The 23,296-nt window shown below is 38.4% G+C and overlaps 1 protein-coding gene across 3 annotated transcripts in view; it reads left to right on the top strand.

Annotated features, from left to right (window-relative positions):
- The window catches only part of LOC136837392 (integumentary mucin A.1-like), a 66,276-nt gene that overhangs the window by 10,271 nt on the left and 32,709 nt on the right, over positions 1–23,296 (top strand). For 2 of the 3 annotated variants that reach the window (XR_010852686.1, XR_010852685.1), the window contains 3 exons: positions 10,663–11,016; positions 13,775–13,842; positions 14,260–14,349. Coding sequence is in view for 1 of the 3 variants with exons in the window: in XM_067102160.1 (XP_066958261.1) it covers positions 10,663–11,016; positions 13,775–13,842; positions 14,260–14,274 (437 nt within the window). In the remaining 2 variants the exon portion in view is untranslated. Of the gene's footprint in view, positions 1–10,662; positions 11,017–13,774; positions 13,843–14,259; positions 20,208–23,296 lie in introns of those variants that run through there. The other variant, XM_067102160.1, reaches the window with a different exon arrangement.

Below are 23,296 nucleotides of genomic sequence, written 5' to 3'. Positions count from 1 at the left end.
TTGCAAAAATGAATACTCATCACAACCCTGACACTGAACGTTCGAGATTCCAAATCTAACGGACATTACAGGGCATAAGGCAGAGAAAGTCATATTCCAGTTAAGGGCTCTAAGGCACTACCTGGACAGGACAAAGGACTTAAGAAGGAATTCAGAAGGGCTTTGGTGCTCAGTCAAAAGCTCTCTGTACAGGTGTCGAAGAATGCTCTGTCTTATTTTATCAGGCAGTTGATAAAAGAAGCTCATATGAAAGGTAGCGATTTGGACATAAGATTCTGAAAGTAAAAACGCATGAGTTCAGGGCAGTTGCAACCTCTGTAGTACTTAAACAGAACAGGTCCCGGCAGAGTATCTTGGACACGACCTTCTGGAGAAACAAGTCAGTATTTACCTCTCACTGTCTAAAACGAGTCCAAACATTATACGAAGACTGCTATACGCTGGGTCCGTTTATAGCATTTACTAGTGGGAGAGGGTAATACCCCTACAATCCCATAAACCAATACCCTTTTTTCTTACTTTGGGATGGAGAATTTTTTATGGTTGTTTGTGAAGACTGGACACAGTCTTCCGCATTCATTGGTTTGAAAGTTCCTTGGAAGCGCCTGGAACTAGGGTATTGAGAGGAGGTCTAGTCACATAGAGGTTATACATCGGTTGACAGCCCCTAGAGATTTTTCAGCCCCTGGGTGGATCGCTGGATCTCTTAAGGAATGCAGACATAATGAGGCGAGTTCATTGAAGTCAGCTTCCTTAATCCAATTCCATAAAACAATACCTTTTGTTCTTGCCTTGGAATGGTTGAAATTTTATGGTTGTTTGTGACGGAACAAGGGTATTGAAGAGGAGGTCTAGTCACATAGAGGTTATACACCGGTTGACAGCCCCTAGAGATTTTTCAGCCCCCTGGGTGGATCGCTGGATCTCTTAAGGAATGCAGACATAATGAGGGCGAGTTCATTGAAGTCAGTTTCCTTAATCCAATTCCATAAAACAATACCTTTTGTTCTTGCCTTGGAATGGTTGAAATTTTATGGTTGTTTGTGAAGATTGGGCACAGTCTTCCACAATCATTGGGATGAAAGTTCCTTGGTAGCGCCGGAACAAGGGTATTGAGAGGAGGTCTAGTCACATAGAGGTTATACACCGGTTGACAGCCCCTAGAGATTTTTCAGCCCCTGGGTGGATCGCTGGATCTCTTAAGGAATGCAGACATAATGGGAAATATTGAAGTCAGCTTCCTTAACAGGTAGGAACCTGGAGTTGTTTTGCAACTTTAATTATAATTCCAACGATGTTAGCTGTCTCTGACCCTCCACCAAAGGTGTCAATCAGCTATATATATAACTACCAGGGAAGTTAGATGTTTAAAAATGTTATTTTCATAATAAAATAAATTTTTGAACATACTTACCTGGTAGTTATATATAATTATATTCCCACCCTCCTCCCCTCTAGAGACTAGGGGCATGGAAGATCTGAGGAATAGTTGGAATGGTTCCAGGTACCTGGGTAGAGGGCGCACAGGTGGTTCACCTGACTACCGATCGGCGATTGCCGCGAGTTTTTGAAATTCTGCCGTGACGTCAGGGACTTAAGCTGTATATATAACTACCAGGTAAGTATGTTCAAAAATTTATTTTATCATGAAAATAACATTTCACGGATCGTGCTAGTTTGTTTTGGGGTAGGTGACGTGCCCCGCCCAATTTCGGGGGAAAGAGAGGAACAACTTAGCAAAGAGCTCAATTTGTTTTCGTCGGTTGATGGTTGAAGTTAAGTCAAGTACTGTGTACATTAGTGTAACCAGACCACTGAGCTGATTAACAGCTCTCCTTGGGCTGGCCTGAAGGATTAGACTTATTTTACGTGGCTAAGAACCAGTTGTCTACCTAGCAACGGGACTTATAGCTTATTGTGGAATCCGAACCACATTATAGTGAGAAATGAATTTCCATCACCAGAAATACATTTCTCTAATTCTTCATTGGCCAGCCGGAGACGCAAACTCGGGCTCAGCAGAGTGCTAGCCGAGAACTATATCAACCTGTCCAACGAGGAACTGTGGTTGATGGTTGAAGTCCAGTTGTTGGCGGCAGCTTTGATTTTGAAATTCATACCTTCCTGGTTGTTGTTTCGTTGGCAATTAGTGAGATACTGTATTCTTTTCTGGTAGCCTTGCACCATGTAGTATTTAGTTAGTGATAAGTTGTCTTTATTGAAACCGTATCATTAGATTACGTCTTTTTTCCTGATATGGACTTGTTTTTATTTTTCGCAGTGTCTGACTCTAGCGCTTCTAGCTTTAGGTATTAAAGCAAAGGCTGCAATACATGCCTAACAAGAATCATATGACTCACGCACGATGTGTATAGAATGTAGGGGGTGGCAGGCATGCTTTTTTGATTTGAGATGTTCAGAAAGTGCTGATTGGGACATAGAAAAGTGGAAGACTTTAGTTTCTCACTTAAAGAAACTTGCTAGGGACAAGAAAAGGAAAGCGACTGTTAGGAAAATAGTAAGTGATTAGCTAGTCAGGATTCATCTGCTGCTAAGTCTGATTCTAATGATAATTTCAATGAACCCAATTTCAACCCTCTAACTATTTCCAACCCAACCCCATGGTCAGCCTCAAGTCGAAAATCCACGAGATTTGAGTTGATAGTGGAGTCTATCACACAGTTAGCATCTTCAGTGAAACTGCTTATGGATAAGAAAGGTGATTCAGAGTGCCCTGTAGTGCCCAGTGCTAGTGAAGTGTTGTTGGAGGAGATGGCTGCTCTTTTCCCCCAATTCTCCTAGGCCAAGGTCTTTGGCATACTCCCAAAATCTGGGAGGAGTCAAACTGGTAACCTAAGGGAGGTTGGTGGGGTCTGCCCTTGGGCGGTGCCCCCTCGATTCAGCCTGTTGATGTATCCCAGGCTGCAACCAAGGGCCGTTGGAAAGGTCTCTTGGTGGATGTTCATTGTATGTCATCTAGTTCTGAGGAGTTAAGTCCCAGGCATCAGTGGCGTCATGGACAAGTCAAGCCCCACGAAAAGTGTGCAGTGGAAGTATCAAACTCCTCGCCGGTGCCCTCTAAGAAGAGTAAAGATCCCGAGCTCCCTCGTGTTGTCACTAGGACGGCTTGGAGCTTTTTCCTAGAGTAACCTCTCGACGGAAGATATCCTTTTGGCACCAGAACGTCAAGTTTCCCGAATGCGCTCTTCATCTTCTAGAAGAACGTCTTCTAAGGAATGTCGTCAAGCACCCAGCAGTGTCAGAACTTCCTTCGGAAGTTGAATGCCCAGTAGCTTCAAGGCTCCAGATAGTGCCCAAGCTCCCAGCTGCTCCCTCACGTGAGGTAGTGCCCGAGCTCCCATAGAAGATGTGCACCCATCAGCTCCCAAACTCCCAAGTGTTCTGTCATGTTCTTTGGTGCCTGAATCCTTGTAGCTACTGACCTCCCAGTGGTTTCAGAGCACCCATCAGCGTCTGCATGTCAGCTTTCGCAATGTACTTCTTCATTCATCGCTCCTGCCTCTTCTACATTGATTTCATTCATCGCTCCTGCTTCTTCTACATTGATTGGAGTTTCGTGTCTTCCTCACCCAGAGTCATCAACTGCACAGGTGCCTCTTAGTACTCAGACTCCTCCTTCTGGTATTCCGGCTCCTACAGTTGTCCTGGACCCTATTCAGAGTAAGCTAGATAGCATTTTGAGTTTGCTCAAGAAGGCTCCTCCTCCTTCCCAGACTCCAGCTGATTTGTCATTGTTTCCTGTATCTTCTGACAAGGAAGAGGTAGAGGAACAGGACGCTGGCGACCTTCCCTAGCTTCTTTTCTCCAGCAACGCCTTCCTCTCCTGCCTCGGCTTTTTTAATGGAGTCTTAGACATCCGATGCCTCAAAGTTACGTAAACTGGTACTCTCCTCTTCAGCGAAAAAAGGCGCTGAGCGAAGTAGAAGGTTAGTTATCAGAGAAGAGGACCAAGGTAAAGCTCCCTTAAATTTTCCTCCTTCCAGGCTTTTTTGAGTGAGTTACTGCTTATATGCCATAGGAGAAGCTCCTTCCCTTGGGGTTTCTGCCTCCTCCCAGGGGACTTATTTGGGTTGATAGATTCGGCCCGGAGATCTGCTGCCACTTCAGCGAAAGTCATGTTTTCTGCTTCGAGCTAGCTCATCTGTTAAAGAGTCTTTTAAAGTATTTCAAGTGATGAGCTCTCTAGACTGGGCTGTAGGTGCTCTGGCTCGGAAGGTTAGAGATTGTACAGTATTGCCACAGGATTCCTCTAATGACTGGCTAGGAATTCTTTCATATATTGATAGATGAATTGGAAATAGTTCTCAGTAGCTAGCTGGCCTTTATACTATGGGCATTTTTTTAAAGAAAAGAGAACTGTGGTGTTCATTTACATCTAAGGGAGTGACCCCTTCACAAAGATCAGCGCTCCTTTTCTCTCCCTTGGATCGGCTGCTCCTTTTTCCTCAAGCTACTGTCCTGGGTATAGCTTCCAATCTTCAGAAGAAGAGTACCCAAGATCTTTCCCAATCATCGAGACACCCTAAGGAAATACCGACTTTTCTTCCAGATCCACGACACCACTGCAGATGCATCCCTTTTGGAACGGCAGACCCAGACCATACGCTGGACCAAGGTTATCAGAGTTTTATGCAACGCGCCATTAAAAAGTCTGCCTCTAGATCTTCATCCAGGAGGTGAGGACAAAGTCATCTGTACTCAAGTAGGAGCAAGGCTAAGGCTACTTCTCTTTTTGGAGCATTGATAGAATAGAAGAAGAGAGCAGAACTTGGTTACTTTCTGTCCTGAAGGAAGGCCACACCATACCCTTCATGGAGAAGCCTCCTTTAGTCAACACGCGTGTCGCATGGACAGCTCACCGCCAGGCTCAAAGAGGTTTGCAGCCCTCTTGCAGGAAGTCACATCTCTCATCAAAAGAAGCCATATAGATGGTAGAGGACATTTATTCTCCTGGGTTCCACAACTGGTTGTTTGTAGTCCCCAAGTCATCAGGAGGCTGGAGACCTGTATTAGATGACAGCGCCTGAATTTCTTTGTACAAAAGATAAAATTCAAAATGGAAACAAATCAAACAGTTCTGGCATCCATTCGCCAGGGAGAATGGATGGCGTCCATAGACATGCAGGACACATACTCAAGCATACCAATCAATCCAGACGCGAGGAGGTACCTCAGCTTTGTTTTTGATGGCAAGGTGCTCCAGTTTCGGGCCCTGTGTTTCGGCCTTTGACATCCCCAGGTTTTCACCAGAGTGCTGGCTCCTCTTGCAAAGTGGTTTCATCCGATGGGAATCAGGATATCCCTTTAGCTTGATGATTGGCTACTGCGTTCCCAGTCGAGAGACCAATTTACGGGTACCTTCAGAGAACCCTTCTCCAAGCTGACTCCTTCTCAGGAGATTCATTATTTAGGAATGAAGATAAACTCGGGATTTTCAGGCTTTTCCAGTTTTGAAGAGAGTAGAAACTTGCCTGAAAACAGTAAACGAGATCTTGACTCTATAGACGATTGATCAGCCAACAGGTGGATGAGTCTTCTGGGCACCTTATCACCCATGGAATAGTTCGTCTCTCTGGGCAGACTCCACCTAAGAGTCAGCTGGAACAGGAAAAGTCTCCTGGATATGTTCGTATTTCCAGTGATGTCGAAAATAAAGGAAGACCTGTGCTGGTGGAGTTGTGAAAGAAGACTGATGGAAGGAGTCTCTCCTCCCTCTGAGCCCCAACCTAGAATTCTTCTCAGATGCATTGGATCTGGATTGGGGAGCTCTTCTAGGGGCAATGAAGTCTCAGGAATTTGGTCTCAGGAACAGAGATCCTGGCATATAAATGTAAAAGAACTAAGCGTGATACACTTGGGCCTGCAATTCTTTGCCTCAGAGGTGTGCAACAAGACAGTGGCAATCCATTCAGACAGCACGATTACCCTGTCTTACATCAAGAAACAAGGGGAACTCGCTCCTTCTCTCTTTACGGTGCAGCGAGGGACCTCCTTCTCTGGTTGGACTAGAATGAGACTCAAGTACAGGCAGTCCCCAGTTATCGGCAGGGTTCCGTTCCAACAGCGTGACGATAGGCGAAAATCGCTGATTAACTTGAAACCGGCGATTTTTGGTTATCGCAGCTTCTGTTAGGTAGGCTATGTATCGGCGCCAATACGCAATTATCAGCACTGATAAGTGGAAATCTGTGCCGAAAATCACCGATTTTCGTTACTAGACAAGCGCCGAAAAACTGGATTGCTGATAACCAAGCCCGCCGATAACCGGGACTGCTTGTAGTTACCTGTTTCATTCAAGGGAGGTTCAATGTCCTAGTGGATGAATTAAGCCGCCAGAAACAAGTTCTCCCACGGAGTGGACGTTAGACCCGTTGATAAGTCTAGATCTATGGAAATTGTGGGGAAACTGGTGTTAGACCTTTTGTGATCTACGGAACCATCGCCTCCCCTCTGCACTGTTCACCAGCGCCAGACCCTCTGGCATGGTCGATGTATACCATGTTACAGGACTGGTTGAACAAAGAACTCTATGCCTTTCTTTTATTCAGCATGGCGAGACAAGTATTAAACAAATTTCGGTCACACCAAAATGTATCAATGATTTTGATAGCCCATTTTGGCCAGTGAAAGAGTGGTTTCCAGATCTGCTCGAACTTCTCTCAGACTTCCTGAGACTGTTGCCTCAAAAGCAGCAGCTACTCAGACAACCGCATTTCAGGCGTTTCATCAAAACCTGTATACTCTGGCCCTGACAGGTTACAAACTGTCAGGAGATTGCTGAGAAGGAAGGGCTTTTTAAGAGTGGCTTCGGACTCTATTGCTCAATGTGGAAGGCAGTCTTCAGGAAAGATCTACCAGGCAAAGTGGGCGAACTTCAGGACATGGTGTAGAAGACACAATGTTTCCTCTACTAAGACCTCTGTAGCAGAAACAGCAGATTTTCTACTATATTTAAGAACTACTAAAGGTCTCTCCACTTCAACTATTAAGGGATACAGGATCTTGTTAAGTTCTGTCTTCTGGCAAAGAGGAATGGATTTGGTGGACCTCATCAAATCCTTTTAGGCCTATTCAGTCAAACGGAAGGAAATGATTTTAGTCTCCTGGAGCTTGGAGATAGTTCTCAGATGGCTATCCAGTCCCCATTTTCAGCCCATGCAGTCTATCTCTCTTAGGGACCTTACCAGAAAGACTCTTCCTGGTCACTTTAGCTACAGCAAAAAAGGGCCAGTGAGATACATGCTTTTGATAAAAGTCTGCTTTTCCGTAGGTAATGCAGTGTGCTCCTTTCCCTGGCATTCTTGGCAGAGAACGAGACACCATCAAAACCATGGCCCGTTCTTTTAAAATTAAGAGCTTCTCTGACATACTGGGTCCAGCTGAAGAGGAGAGGACTCTCTGTCCTGTGAGGGCCCTTAAGCGTTACCTTCACAGAACAAAGGCAGTTTGTGGAACTTCGGGCAGTCTTTGGTGTACAGTAAAATATCCCTCGCTCCCTCTGTCTAAGAATGCCCTGCATTCTTCCTCAGAGATCTTTATATCTGAAGCGCACTCCATGGTTGGAGAAGAGCTTTTCCCTCATGTAAAGTGAAAGCTCATGCAATAAGGTCAGTCACTACAGTACTTCGTTAGTGTTCAAAGGTCAGTCACTACAGTACTCGTTAGTGTTCAAAGGTCAGTCACTACAGTACTTCGTTAGTGTTCAAAGGTCAGTCACTACAGTACTTCGTTAGTGTTCAAAGGTCAGTCACTACAGTACTTCGTTAGTGTTCAAACGAAATTTATCCCTCGTTTCTATCTTGCAGTTGACTTTTTGGAAGTGTAAGTGGGTGTTTGCTTCACATTATTTACATGATATAGAAACAGTTTATAATGAGTGGAGTACCTTGGGTCCTTTTTACGTGGCGGTTGTGGTGTTGGGTGGGAAACTTAGGAGACAGTATTCCTTCCTATAACTGTATCTCTTCGCCTTGCATAGGGTGTTGAGTTCTAGGGGAGCCTCGAGTACTGTGTACTTAGAGTACCCTCCAGTCCTTTTAATAGTTGGGTATTGGTGTCTTTTTATATTGTTTGGTGGTTTTGATGACTGTATATTTGTTCTGGTTATTTGTGTGGTACTGCGCCTGGGCAGGGGTAACTTGTATTCTTTGCTAGCCATCGGAATTGGTCCATCACTGCAAAGTACCCACTAAAGTAGTAGGCGCCCCAGGTTATACTGCCTTGCCTCTACACGATAAGATGAACGCCAACCAGAGGCAGTATCTACCCGCAGCAGCTCTCTTATTATGTAAGGGAACAACAAACGTTGATTCAATATTAGCAAATTTTTCTATTCTCAAATTCATTACCTTTGTTAATGTTTTGGGGTAGATATGTCCATGCTTCCCACCTCCTGTCAGTGTGGGAATCAGCTATGTAATTATTGGCTGTTACTTATATAAAAATGACATTTTATAATAAAATAGTTTTATATATACTTACCCAGTAATTATATTATTGAGCCTTCCCTCCTCCCCTTGCATGGACATAAGGCCATAGACAAATTGAGCTCCTTGCTGAGTTGTTCCTCTCTTCCCCGAAAGTGGATGGGGCACATTACCTACCCCAAAACAAATTAGTGCAACCTGCGAATTTCAACATTTTAGCTGCCGAACAAGTGAAACTAATGGCTATGTAATTACTGGGTAAGTACTGTATATATAAAACTTTATTTTATGATAAAAATGTTGTGTTCCTTAGGGTAGTCTATTTAGTGGCACACTTTTTTGCCCTTGCTATAAATAGGGATAAAGAGGAATATCTCTAAATAGGAAATATGATACAGTATATACTGTACTGGGTTTTATAGCATACATCAAAGCTTGTGAATCAGCATTTATTTTTATTGATGGATCCAATGCTGACACTGGGTATCGGATTTCTTTAGATGTAATTGCAAGTCCTCACATTCTAATTTAAAATTTTCAGTATATATAGGCTAATCTTAGAAGTCACATGAAATATTCAGTGCTGAAAAATATTGCAGGGGTTATTTTTGCATCAGTGCTGAGGAAGCAAGGTTTTATATTGTTGTCCCTAGCCATTCGAATATGAAAATGAAAAGACATATCACCAAGTTGAGGTTGCAGCAGCAAATTTTGTTTCACAAGGATGTGGTGTTCCTTATCTGAATTACTTGTCCTTCATTTCAAAATCAATTCAGAAATTGTTGCAGGGACAGTGGCACGGTGTAGGTTCCCAAAAATTACTTCAAATGTATGTCCTTCGAATATGTTTCACTGTGAACTAGGCATAAAACTGTATTTCATTGAGTGCAAGGAATTTTCAACCCAAAATAGTGTCAACATTTTGTGCTATAATGAACTTCACTGATGCCTGATAGACAAAAGAAATTTTGTCAGATTTCCTCATAACATCATTCATGGAAATTTCTGTGGCAACACATTTTCTGATATGGTGAAAAGATGAATTTTGATGCACTTGTCCTTTGTTAGCCTATGGTTTTCCAAAGTTTGTGATGCACTTGTCCTTTGTTAGCCTATGGTTTTCCAAAGGTTGCCTGATCATTGTCTCTTGAGAAACTTATGGAGATTCTTTGTTAATGTTTCTCATTGTAACTTCATTGACAGTTCATTAACAGAGTGACCAGTTCGTTTCAAATTCATTATAAGATTTATCAGTCTCTGGTGTAGTTTATTGGGCCCCTTTACCCTTTTCCTGTTGAGAGTTGTTTCTTTCTGCTCCTATTCCTTTTAATCTGTGACCATAAAATCCCCTCCTAATGTACCCTTTCCTGTGGTGGTGATACTACTACTATTCATTGTTTTGCATCTTAAATTATGTAGCCTGTCTCTTTTCTCAAGAAGTGGTTTTAAGGCGATTAAGGACCTGAAAGCTGTTTGCTCCTGTTGGTTTTTGCCTCAGCAAGGTCAGGTACATTTTTTTTGCAACACATCTGTTTCATTTGTACAAGAAGCTGTTGAATCTTACCTTTTGGCTGCTTTGATCATCCTCTGCCTTTGCTGATGCTATGATTTAACCCCACAAGGAAATTATAAGAGGTTAGATGTGTTTGTTGTGGTAACAAATGATAAATGCCAGAAAGTAAAGTTAAATTAGAGATGGCTAGTTTTTCTTGGCCAGAAACCCTGCCATGCAGCAACATTAACTGCTGAGGGTCCTCCCCTGTGGATGTAGTACTGTATCTGAATTTCACTTCTACAGGCTGGTGAGGTTTCTTCTTGTAGGGTCAAGGTTGTTTGTCTCTTCAGTACACATTTTTATGCATAGTGAACTTTTATGTTCATTAAGGACATAACTTATTTTACTGGCTAATCTTCCTTGCAGCACCTCAGGTTAGCACACAACTTCTTTGTAATGGAGAATAGGAATGGCTTGGTGTAGCAAATTTGATAAGGGTGGTCCTCTTGCAATGATAAGTCTTGCACAGTGCTAGTTGCTGCTTTAGATGCCTAGTCCACATAATGTAACCCTACCTTTTGGGTATCTAAGCAAAGATATATTACTGGTAAATTTGTATTTGTGGAACACCGGTATTTTTAACTTTGTGTATTGTCCTGCAAAGTATTTGATTTAGTATCAGCAGTTTTAAGAGGTACATTTTTGGTATTCTGACTTCAGGTAACTCTTCCACAACAACTGAAGGCCCCACAACAACACCAAAGCCTGAAACAACAACAACTTTGGCACCGGACACCACAACAACAGCAGAACCGGAAACAACAACAACAATACAGCCTGACACAACAACAGAGGCTACAACAACGCCGGTGCCTGAGACGACAACAACACCACCAGTGCCTGAGACGACAACAACACCAACACCTGAGACAACAACACAACCACCGGCGCCTGAGACGACAACAACACCACCAGTGCCTGAGACAACTACAGTAACACCAGAGCCCGAGACGACAACAGCAGCGCCAGTTCCTGAAACGACTACAGCAACTCCAGAGCCTCCAACAACAACAGGTGGGAACTCTGAGGTGTATGGGGTAACTTTTCAAGATTTTTTTGAAAGGCAAGGCATCACGTGCAGTAAGCAGTGTGGGTGCACTTTTCTCCGGTAGAGATTTTCATCTCAGTTGGTAGAGCAAAGCTCAATACTTTCAATAGTTTTTGTGCTGAACAATTCCGGAAATCACGGATAGTTACACATCCCATTGCTTTATGAAAGAGGGGTGGTGAAAGTTGGCTGTGATATGGCCCATGGCCCATTTGTAGAAGTAAGAATACAAACACTGCCCTACTTGCAAATGAGTTACATTCCAGATGGCCGTTTGTATTGTGATCCTGTTCGTTTGTATCTTTTTAATGTATGTAAGTTGAAAGTTTGTAAGCAGGATAGTGTCTGTATATGTATTAAGTGGGGCAACTGTCCCCATTAGTCTGTGACGTCGATGTTGTTTCTGTTGGAGTACTGTACCACTATTGGGTGGTTTTAGGCAGTGTTTGTGTGGTGTGCCCCTACATATATAGTCATCTTTGTTGTCTTGTGGATACTGTATCTTGTGCCCCTACATAGTTATCTTTGTTTTCTTGTGGATACTATATCTATTTTCACTGAATTTCTATGTATTGCTGCGTAACTTTCAATATCTTTTTATTTTGAAAGAAGAGGATGAAGTACAGGCTTTCATTTTACAGTAATGTAGCTGAGCTTTCAATTGGAATATATAATTCAGTGTTCCAACTTGGAAATAAAATAAACTACAGGCAAAGTAAAAGCTTTTGGGGAAACTCAGTTATTGGAATACATATTAAGTAAGCCCCAAATTGAAATTATATGTATTAGCTGTTTATTTTTTAATGTCTTTCTAGAAATGTGAAGAATATGTTTTAGAAAAATTTAAACATACTAGCTTATATTTTTTTGGCAATGTGAGCATCGTGTTAAGCTGACCTCTGTGGACAATTAAAGGGTTAACATTGTAAGGTAAGGGAGAGATAAAGAATGAAATTACTCTGCCTGTAGTATGGTGCAAAACTTTATGTGGTAATTAAATTATCAAACTTATAAAACAGTACCAAATGATAAAACTCCACTAATATGCTGATGGAACACACACCCACACACACACTCTCTCTCTCTCTCTCTCTCTCTCTCTCTCTCTCTCTCTCTCTCTCTCTCTCTCTCTCTCTCTCTCTCTCTCTCTCTCTCTCTCTCTCTCTCTCTCTCTCATTTATTTCATAATAATTTGAGGGTGATCATCAGGGTCTTTGCTCCTTGTCTCCTCATAGGTTTTATAAAGAAAAAATTGGTTAGAGATGGAAGAGAAGGTTAGCTGGAGTGAATGTTAGAAACTTAACAAACTTGAAGTATGCAGATGATGCTGTTTTAGATGCTGTTTTAATCAGCAAAATGTGCAGGATATGCAAAGCTTGCTTGGTTGAGTGCATCATATACGTAGAGGGATGGGACTTTTGATGAATCTAAGGAAAACAGCAGTATTGAAGAAAGAGAAATTCAGAAAGGGATAAAATAACACTAGATGGAGCAAGGATTAATGATTGAGACAAATCAAACAATTGGCTAGTTGTACAAGATTAGAAGTCAGATATACCTGTAATGAAATTACAAGTGAAAGTAAGATTACAGTACAGGATACCTAAATCTTGTACAGTCAAAATATATACTATAAGAATAATACTAGGAGTTTGATGATTTAAGAAAAATTTGGTAAGAAGAATATAAGGAGTCAGATGGTAGGATAGAGTGAGATTGCACCAGACGAGTTATTGACGATGGAGTGACTTAGGTGACTTGGACTTTCCCTCTCCACCTTTGCTGGGAAAATACTATGTTATAAGGAAGACCCAGATGTATTTGGATGAGGTAAAAGCAAAGAAAAGATTTTGACCAGTGCAATTTTTCAAGGTCTTTTGCATTGCAAAAGGGTGCTCATGGTATTGGTTTGGCTTATTTGTTAATAGGCTGAAGTTGGTATACTGTACAAGATTTTACAGACAGTTGTGTGACCCATTAGTTTTCTTTGTCCTAGAATGGTTACGCTGCATTTATTTTGATGTTTATTAGACTTCTTGTTATGGTATTGAATGATGCTTTATTTTCTGTTATAAACTGCTGCTGAAAACTTTTAAATCATGAGAATTCCTTCTGAACATCAGGTAGGAATTTGCTTCATATCAGAAGTCATCCATACCGTAGGGAGTGAACAGTTCGTTCCTTGTCAGATGTTTGTAATTGTCAGTGTTTGTATTTCACAGAATTGTTATCCGTAGAACATCCATTAGAGTCTCCAACTCTTCTGTCATCTGTCATAATTTCCTCGACAAACTCAATGTTGTTTGCCTTGATTGTTTTTGACTGGCTAGCCCTATGAGTGTTGAATAACAGCTCAAAACAATGCACTCAATCTCTTGGCCTTGGAATAGATAGGAGACTGGCCCTGGTGAATAAGGATTGTATAATTATGAATCTTGTGCAGCCTAGTCTTTTCAGCATCATGAATTCTCTGACAATGAAGTGTTTGATTGTAGCATGTACTCATTCCATCCTGATTTTTTCTTGTTTACCATAATTGTTTTAAGTATTATCACATGTGACGCAGATAATCCATTTTTATCAAGCATTTCTTTCTTGTCTGCTTGACAAAACTGATGCATTTTCCAGGTTTTTATTTTGATATTTGGACTGAACAGGTTGGTAGTATGTACATCAGCTTTTAAAATCATGCAAATTGATTCTTATTTATTTTTAACTTTCCAGAAGCTCCAACCACCACTACAGCACCCCAACACCTTCTGGAAGACATTTTGATGCAGCCAGTTTCTTTGGTAAGCATTTGTTTGTTTGTACTGTATAAATTTAAATCCTGGAACATTATTTCCCTTTTAAGACTAACCATGGTTTGCAATGACACATTCTGTAGTATTCTCCCAAAAGGAAATTCGTTAATGTTTTCATAATTTTATGTTTTGATTTAATATTTGATGCACTTCAATATGATCGGAATTAAAAAGTTTGTCAATGAACTGAAGAGCCTACCTAGCAGATGTAAATTCTGTAGCTAATAAATAAAAAGTTCTGGATAATGTCGCAAGTTGTTCTGTATACTCAGTTACTAGTGCTGTTATACAGTTTTTTCTTTTCTTAGTATAAATGCCCTTTCTTCTTGGAACTTGTACCTTTGTATAATTTTTAAAATTATCCAAGAGTCTTTCATAATGGAATGCTATTTCTTTTTTGTTTAGGTGGCATGGTTCTAGCTATTGCAATAGTAGCTGTTGCTTATGCAGCTTGGCACTTCTACAAGTCCCGAAATGGCGCAGCTATCACACACTGTAAGTAGAGTGAAGCTTGCCTTGCGATGCTGCCTGTTTGCCAGCCGTCCTTCACTGTTTTATGATCACAATTTTTTCTCGCACAACTGTGATAGTCCAAATTGGATCTACGACTCATGGGATGTTATCTCGGCGAGGCTTCACAATGACTGTGGTAGAATTATGTGATGTATAGATAGTTATTGATGGATCTTTGGGTAGAGCAGTGTGTTTTATCTTGTTGCAGTGCTCTTTTTATTTCATGGGTTAGTGGCCAATATGGGCATGATATAGCTTTTTCATGATCCAAGATATAGAAGAAATTCCTGTCCTTTGTAGCTTTGAAGTACTGTAGAAGGAAATTGAATCTTCACTAGTTTTGAAATAGTGTACTTGGCAAAAGCTGGTTCGTTAGGTCTTTTTCAGTTTTCTTGTTTAGAGATTTCTTTAAGATACTTAATTAGAGGTCTGGTTAAACAAATCATGTTTTCTTGTTTAGAGATTTCTTTGAGATACTTAATCAGAGGTCTGGTTAAACAAATCATTTATAACTAACTAACTATGATGCTTAACAAAGAGCAGTTCAAAATCTATTTTGGAGATTCCCAAAACCCTAACTAACTGGTTAAATAATTATACCTGTATATTCTTATTACATGTACAAGGCTTTCAATAGTAGTAAAAGGATTTCAGAATTGGCTACTTTTTCCTTTTAAGTTACATTAGGTTGCTTTACAATTTTATGAATTTTAAGCAGTTTTGAGGGGATGGCCTAGGGAATTCCAGTAAGCTTAAAGTAGCTGTTGAGCTGTCAGTAACTTTGTTTTTAGATTATAATTTCAAAATTAATAAGAATTGTTAGCCTTGTATCTATCAACTTTTCTGAATTTTCTTTGTTCCTGCAGATCTCATTTTATGAAAAATCTCATTTTATGAGAAAAATCTAAGTGTCCATTTATGATTCTCCATTCCTGGTTTGTGGAATAAGGTAGCTTTCAACGTAAATTGTGTGCTCTTTGCCTTTGCAATTTCACATTTTCACTAGTGGTTATATTTCTTTGAAAAAGGATGTCATTAACCTGTCTTTGATCTAGCATGTTTCAAGTTAGTGAAATCCCATACTTCTTCCTTAATTGAGCCATCACTTTGATTGAATTATAATATGACTGTGAAACTATGATTTGTGGCTTGGCTTTCCTAAGAGGCTCACAGTTTTTCTTTGCACACCAGGACTGTTAAAGTCATTGTCGTAAGTTCGTTGATGTATCCTTGGGGAACTTTAATGTTTGATTAGGTGAATACAGGTGGTATTTTTGTTGAAATTTGGCTTGCCATACTTATGTGGCTCATTCTTCGTAATAAGAATATCAATAGAAAGTTGAGTTTTTGCCAGATCACTTAAATTTTTTAGAAAAAATTAGTTGCTCAGTGAAGTTTTCACTATTTTTTGTAGTTACAAAATACATATTGGTTTTCTATTCCTTTTATTTTTTGTTTATAGAAAACAAGTGCCTCAGAACTTGTTTTGTATAGAGTTTGTGCAAGATTGTTAAGTAGTATATTTTTATTAATGAAGTTTCTTTAATAAAATGCTTCACTGTTTATGACTCTAGTAAATAAAGAAAAGGAACGAAAGTTGGAGAAATAGAATTCTTGGATAATTTTAAGAATTGAAATTACATGTTACGGACAATACCATCCTTGCAGGAGGCAGTGCATAATGTGCCATATGCAGGATAAAGGTCATTTGCAGAATTGGTTTGCTACATTGTTAGTTAAAATATTGGGCAAATTTTTTTTTTTACATATTTTGATAGTTTTTATCATGACATAAATTACATTAGCTAGTTTTTGTCGTGACTCATAAATTACATTAGCTGGAAGACAGGATTCCCTTTAGTGTGTAGTGCCTACAACAGTTTATTCTGATAGGTCTTGCTAAAGGTTCCTTTAGTCCCTTGTAATACTTTATAATGTTACCAGTAATTTTTATCCATTCACTTGACTCCTCCTTGATGAACGAGTGCCTTCAAAAATGAATTTGTTTGAATTTTTAAAAATAGATTGTTCATAGTGAATTACTGTAGATATACTTAGTTTTAGTTAGGTCTGGGACTCGATTGAATTGAAGTAACAATTTGTTTACTGAGGTGAAAGTTTTAATGTCAATTTAACCTTCAAAAGGTCAAGTGTTAATCAAGGTGGCTATCCAAGGGCAGTTATGTGATATAGGACCAAAGTAGTTTCTGTCATCAGTAATATGACAAGGCCTCATAACATAGATCCATAGGCAAAGACATGTGGTTATAACATTTGCGTTATGGAATGGGGAAATAAAACTGGAAATAGCAATGAAGATTACATTATGAGTCAAATTAGTAATATGTAATAAAAAGTATAGGATTAAAGAGATAATGGATATTGAGTCTCAAAAGTAACTATATATGTATATCCATTGCTAAATACGATACTGTAAATAAATAAAGATTTGTATGGTTGCTGCCTTCCTTGGAGCAGTAGGTGTTTTTTGGGCTTCATCTTTGGAATTGAACCTTGGTTTTGCAGCAAGGAAAACTGGTGTTTAGTTCTGGAGAAGAGGATCTTTGAGAAATGGCTACTGCATCCAAGGATTAGGTAATGTTTCATAAATGGCTGCAGCTACTTTTGCGAGATTCCATATCATTTTGTCATTAGTTTTATACTTTTAACTCTTGGAGATATAGAAAGCATTAGATAAAGGAAGCCGGAATTAAGCATTCTGAAGCAATGGAGATGAAAATTAAAAAAGCAGGATGTAGTTACAGTTATGACAAACTAAATCATATTCTTGCAAATGAGCTCCAGATTTTGCCAACCCAAAGTTTAGTGTTTCCTTGGGGATTTGTGCAATGATGGAATTATTTGTATCATCATGTAAAAAGCACAAGACCATCAGTTTTACCCACATCGTCAGTAAATGAAGAAGGCAGATTAGAATTAGCACAAAAGAAGTCCCAATTTGATCATGTAAAATTAATGAGAACAATGTTAGTTTTATATAATGTTCTTAGTTAGCAGCAAAACTAATGTAAGTGATTCAACTCAATAATTAGAGGGCAGTTGTAATTAGATGGGTTTTAATGCCTACATGTAAATTTAGGATTTAGTTTCTCATTTCATACCAAAGCCAGAAAGCAGAATAGCTTACTGGAGCTTTGTAAGGTATGAATTGCGACAGAAATATGAAGTTTCAAGTGACAGGATACGCCATCAAAACTAAAAATCATTAAAAACTAAAAATCACTAAAAGTCTGAAAAATCTGAGTACAAGAGATACATGATGTTGTTAATTTGGTTGTAATGTTAAAATTCATTTGATTCCCCCTTAATTTGGTTATGTAGGAAAAAAAGAAATTTATGGGATGCTGGCAGGACAGGGGGCTCTTGTCACTGCAGGCTGTCAAAACTGCATTGAATTCTATTGTTAGAGTGGAGGTTTTAGATTTCTATTTGTTGAGAAATCAAGAGGCTTGTGTTCTCCTATAAAAAGCTATTCCTTTAAATGGCAAACTTTGTGGGCTAAGGAATCTGATATCAAAAGAAGTTAGATGGGGTTTATGATACTTTCTTCATTCTAAAAGGAATGTGCCACTGATGTCTTTCTGTCTTGTCTATGTATCAGTCACTTGTAGTCCTATGGATGTCAGGTGACCCATTCCTCAAAAGTTCCTTGTGCAATTGAGCATTATCATGAAACTTTTATTTAGGAGTTTGCGACAGTAGAACATTGTTTATTGAATGTTGACTCAGCCAAGAGTGAATGACAGTTTATGAAGTCATGCATCTTGAAGACTGTTAGAATCTCTGTTTTCAGTGTAGCTAGTTAATAGTTTTTAATTATAATTTATTAGATCTTTACAATAGCTGTTTTAGTGTTGAGAATTTTAACTTGTTGGTCTGGAAAAGTGATAATACAATAACAATATGTAATAATGATAATGTAACCAGGAGGCTATATTTTTGTTCCATGGGGTAATTCTGACTTGAAAGGAGCAATGCCTTCGAGGGATAGAGCATCTTTGCAGCTCATAATTGTAGGTAACTTTTTTTTTGTTTTACATTTGCACAAGAATAATTGTAAGGAAAGCACAAAAGAATCTGTACAAAAGAATCTGTACAGTACTCAAGAGAAGCGATATGATAGATCTGAAGCAGGACTAGTTATATTAAAGATTTTAGTATATCACTTGTAAAATGTTCTATTTACAGAAAGATTTATTTAGGATAATGAAGGTTTTGGTGAGGCAATCATTGAGGTATACCTGTTGGAAAGTAAGCTTGTTCACAAATACCTGTTAAGTAACCACCTAATCAAGATTCAGTATTGTCATATTGACAACAGTGGCTCTGGAAATTAGCCCTTGGTAAACTTTTGGTGATCATCTTGATGCTGATTTTGCTGTTGTACCAAGCTGTTGTCTTATCCATGTTGCTTATTAGATTGTGTAATGAACTGAAATGTACAGTAGATTACGCACCAATCTTTGTAAGATGAAGTTGCATTAACATTTAATGTGATATAGTACCTAACCTTAAAAAACTAATCAAATACAGTATGTAGATTAGTAGTAACCTCAATTTGCCATGCCTTAATCAGATTCAAGTGCTGTATTTTGCATCAGCCTGTGATACATACTGTCTGTGATGATTTCCTATTATTAATGCAAGCCCAAACTTACAATTGTACATAGATATAAAGTGAAGAGGAAGATAAAATCAATGGAAGTGTACACTTATTGGTGGTATGACAATATTGATCAAGATTACCAGTTTCACCTGAGGGTAATCATACTTTTCTTCTTGTATTGATCTTTTGTTTTTTATTTTTGCTTAGAGTAGGTCCTCAAAATCTAGGACAGATTTAGTTTTGGAACTTGTTTTTGTAACAGAATCTGAAAAGAATCAGACTCAAGTATCCAGTAAATTGCTATGCTAGTAAAATTTTTAATTCATAGTATGAGAACAGGATTGACTAGGGGTCACAAAATCAACCAAACTTTACAGTTGTTTAGGATTGTTAATGCAGTTAAAGTCAATGTAAAAGTTACAAGTTTCTTGTGGAATCATCGCAAGAAAACTATATTGCAGATGACCCAGAATTACTGGATTTTTTTTTTTTTTTTTTTTTTTTTTTTTTTACAAAAGACATCCTTTAATAGCCATTCTTTGACAAGTACAGTATCAGGAACTACTCAAAAAAAGCTTGTTTATATTTCCTTCCCATATTTTAATAGTAATGATGTATTACTCAACCCTGTTGCATTTCTTGACTAAATTGGGAAAATATTTCTATTACTTTTTTTTGATGACTAGTTCCCAAAGTTGGATAGAGATCATTTTAAAAGAAAGTCAGGAAAACTTGCATATTATTGAAAAGTTTGTAAAGGAACCTATTATTGAAACGTTAGAAATGTAATTTTAACTTCATGTAGGAGAGATTTTGAAACTGATATTCTCTATATCCATTAAATTTGTTGTGATTTCTTCCATTTATTATGTAAGTTCCATTATTTGAACTTACCAAGGTGTATATAATATAGGTGAACACTAGAGGGTAAAAGGTGCAAAGGATTTTTTCTTTAATATTGGTAAATTTTTAAGAGTTTTGTATTTTTTTTTCAATATATCTCATGGGTAGTGGTAACTGATTCAGTTTGGAGTTGGTCTATCTTGTACAATGCTTGAACAGTATTTGTATAAATGTATATGTTGGAAATGAATTTCTGTATTAATACTGTTAATGAACTGTTATGAGAAATATTGAATATTCTAAAGTGTAGTACAGTATTTTCCTTTGTAATATGCATTTATATTTGCAAAAATATAATTTGAAGAGATTGTCCCTTTTTTTATTTCTTTTACATTCTTGTTTTGTTTAAGATTTAGTTTTACTTTTTCTTTGAATAAACCCCTATGCAGTCTTTCATTTTGGCTGCCTTTACGTCTTTGTTTCCCCATTGGCATGGTGACTTTTCTTGTAGCCAGCACAATATTTTTCATCAGATTTGGTGCATAAATAGTTCCAGTTGGATTAAATGTCTGTGACAGTTTAATTTTCGTAGTATATCCTTGTTGAACGCTTGGTGGCTTTCATCAAACTGAAAATAGTTATTTATAGGCCTACTTAATATTTTAGACATACAAGGAAGTATTTTGACAGGTTGTTTACACCAGTAGTTTGTTACTCTTGCTGAAGTGAACTACATTACTGTATTTAGCAATCTAGTTCGAAATATTTTTCTTGCTTTCATATGAAGTGTTTTCACACTTTTCATTAAGATTAGTTTTTATACTGAATAAATTCTAGGTTACCACAGGAGGAGTTCCACTTTGCTAGATAAAAATAAAGTCTCAAATCTCTATATGGCGTAGGGGTTGCTTTTGCTGCACCTGAAAGCCTGCTCAGATGATAATACTGAAAACCCTCCAAATGCAAAGATTTAGTCTAGATTTAAGTGATTCTTATACAAGTGCCATTGATGCTGGTGTATTCTTACAACCAGAAAGTTTCCCAGGTATTTATATTAGGTAAAGAAGGTCCTAAAGCTTGTTTCTGATTTGGTGAGAGAAGGGCTAAGTAGTCAAATGAAAGTTCTGGATCTTAGAATCATGCCCTAAATATTCATGATTTTTAGTGTCCGGTCTAGGCTGCAGGACCTGAGAAGGCTAAGAAATAACTTGGCGGTTTGTTTAATGAAAACTGCTTAGTGTTCACCTTTCTTGATCTGATGAAAATGTATAATGCCCAAGTGACATAACTATTCATTCAGTTCCCCAAAATTTCTGTAAGGCACTGTGGTTGGGTTGTCAGACATGACTCTGACCTTCCTGTTGTTTACATGCAGAATGGAGGCTGACAGGACTGGAAAGTCAAAGTCTCTGCCCAGCTTCAGAAAGATATATGGCAAGTCTCTTTTGACCATAAATTTTCTGATATCTGGAAGATCAGAAGGTGAACTTATAAGCATGTCTTTGACAAGAAGAACTTCGAAACTGGAATACCAGAATTACTACTGCCCTTAGGGTCTGTACTCAATAATCCTAAATGTTGACTTGGTTTTGACCACTGCTTAGATCATTGGTGCTGGCACAACTACTGTCCTTGGTACTAAAGTGGCCTGAAGTTAAAAGTACTGGAGTGGTTCAGAAATTTTGTACCAAGTGGCTTGGATCCTTATAATTTAAGGTATCAAAGTTGATACCTTAAATTATAATGGCTTAGAACCTTGGTATTGCAGTGGCCCAGTTTGGAGTTGTAGCATCTATAGAAGTGGTATGATCTGCCTTGAAGAGTGGTTGCTTTTCAAAGCAGGACATATTTCCTTTTGTGGATTAGCTTTGTGGTGAGGGTTTCCTCACCCAAACCAGTGAACAGTTGAAAATCATTCATCTGGTTACTTGTGGATCTGTCACTGATTTCACCAAAGGAAACAGAGTGGCTCCAGTTGTGGGTCACATCTTAAAAATCTGCTGGAGTTTAAGTGTCATTTCATATTCCTTAATGGTAACAAGTGGCTCTGGAAAGCAAAAATTGCTTTAAAAACATTGGTAATCAATGGAGTAATCAGATATTGAGTTAATGATGAAGCACTGGAGGTAAATTGTCTGTAGAGTGCCACACCTAAAAACAATGATAGAGAGCGTCTCAAGATATTAGCACTGTCGCTGAGCAGATGGGAATGACGCCAAGGAGTCCAAGCAGAAGAAATGTGATATTGTTTAATAGGAACATGCCTTCTGAAATGCTTCCTCTTCACTTGGTCAGTGAAAGAGTGCATGCGTGCACTCAGATAGCATGAAAATGAGTTGTATATAATGGCATACTACTCAATAGCCTAATGAAAATATTGATAAGTTGCTTTGTCTTGACAATTATTGAACTAAGGACATAATGTAATGAATAGCTGAAAAATATGAGGATGTACAATGTGAGGAAGTACAATAAATAATGAAATCTATTTAATGAAAGACCCAAACTGCTGAAATTTAATTCACATGAGAAGAATTGTATTAAAAGTTTCGATGGTGTTGAAATTTTTATATTTTATAATCAAATTTACTAGAATATGTTTGAAATAAGGTTAAAATAGTTATCTTAATTTTTCTGCGAGAGCACAGCAATAAATTAGAATAGCTAATGCCATGTAGAAAATGAGTACAGTACCACCATCAATTTTCATTCAAAAAAAGTTTTACTTCTAATATGTTTCTCAATTATTTTATAAGTAACATATTGACTTGCCATAGGTAAAACAATCGACAGACATTAGTTGCTAACAGATACCCCAGAATTGCATATATCCATTAAAGAGAGATATTACTTCATTAGAAAAATGTGTTATTATTTTAAGGTAATACTCCACTTTTAAAGTATAAAGGTAAAATATTTCAAAATTTTCACCTTTCAGTTAGGTTTAATAAAAAATTCCAAGCTTAGCTCATATTAACTCTCTCTCTCTCTCTCTCTCTCTCTCTCTCTCTCTCTCTCTCTCTCTCTCTCTCTCTCTCTCTCTCTCTCTCTCTCTCTCTCTCTCATATGTTGGGCTACATTTATTATTTCCTGAACAATTGTACTTGCTTGAATAGATGAGACTGGTTGTTATTTCCTGAAACATTTTATTTAGTAAAAAGAGAAGACTAGAAATGCTTTTTATTTAGGACTAAGGCTGTTATTTTTCAGTTTTTCGCTGGAAAGTTGTGATCGCATATTAGCAGTAGCTAAAGTACTAACCCGTTTGCTATTGCCAGGTAGTTTTTATAATGAGAATTGGGGTGAAATAGCATTTCTCAAATTTAATGAATCTGATGTTCTGTTTCTTGAGTGCTGTTATGATTTAAGATATTGCTGATTCATCATGGGTGTAACAAAATTTTGTTAGCTCCTCAAGACTAAAAGGTCCTAGTACCTTAGGCACTTGATTCTAACTTG

Source organism: Macrobrachium rosenbergii, chromosome 59 (genome assembly GCF_040412425.1).
Source record: "Macrobrachium rosenbergii isolate ZJJX-2024 chromosome 59, ASM4041242v1, whole genome shotgun sequence".
Taxonomy (NCBI): Eukaryota; Metazoa; Arthropoda; class Malacostraca; order Decapoda; family Palaemonidae; genus Macrobrachium; species Macrobrachium rosenbergii.
The sequence above is the reverse complement of the archived record's forward strand: the minus strand, read 5'-3'. Positions and strand labels throughout refer to the sequence as shown.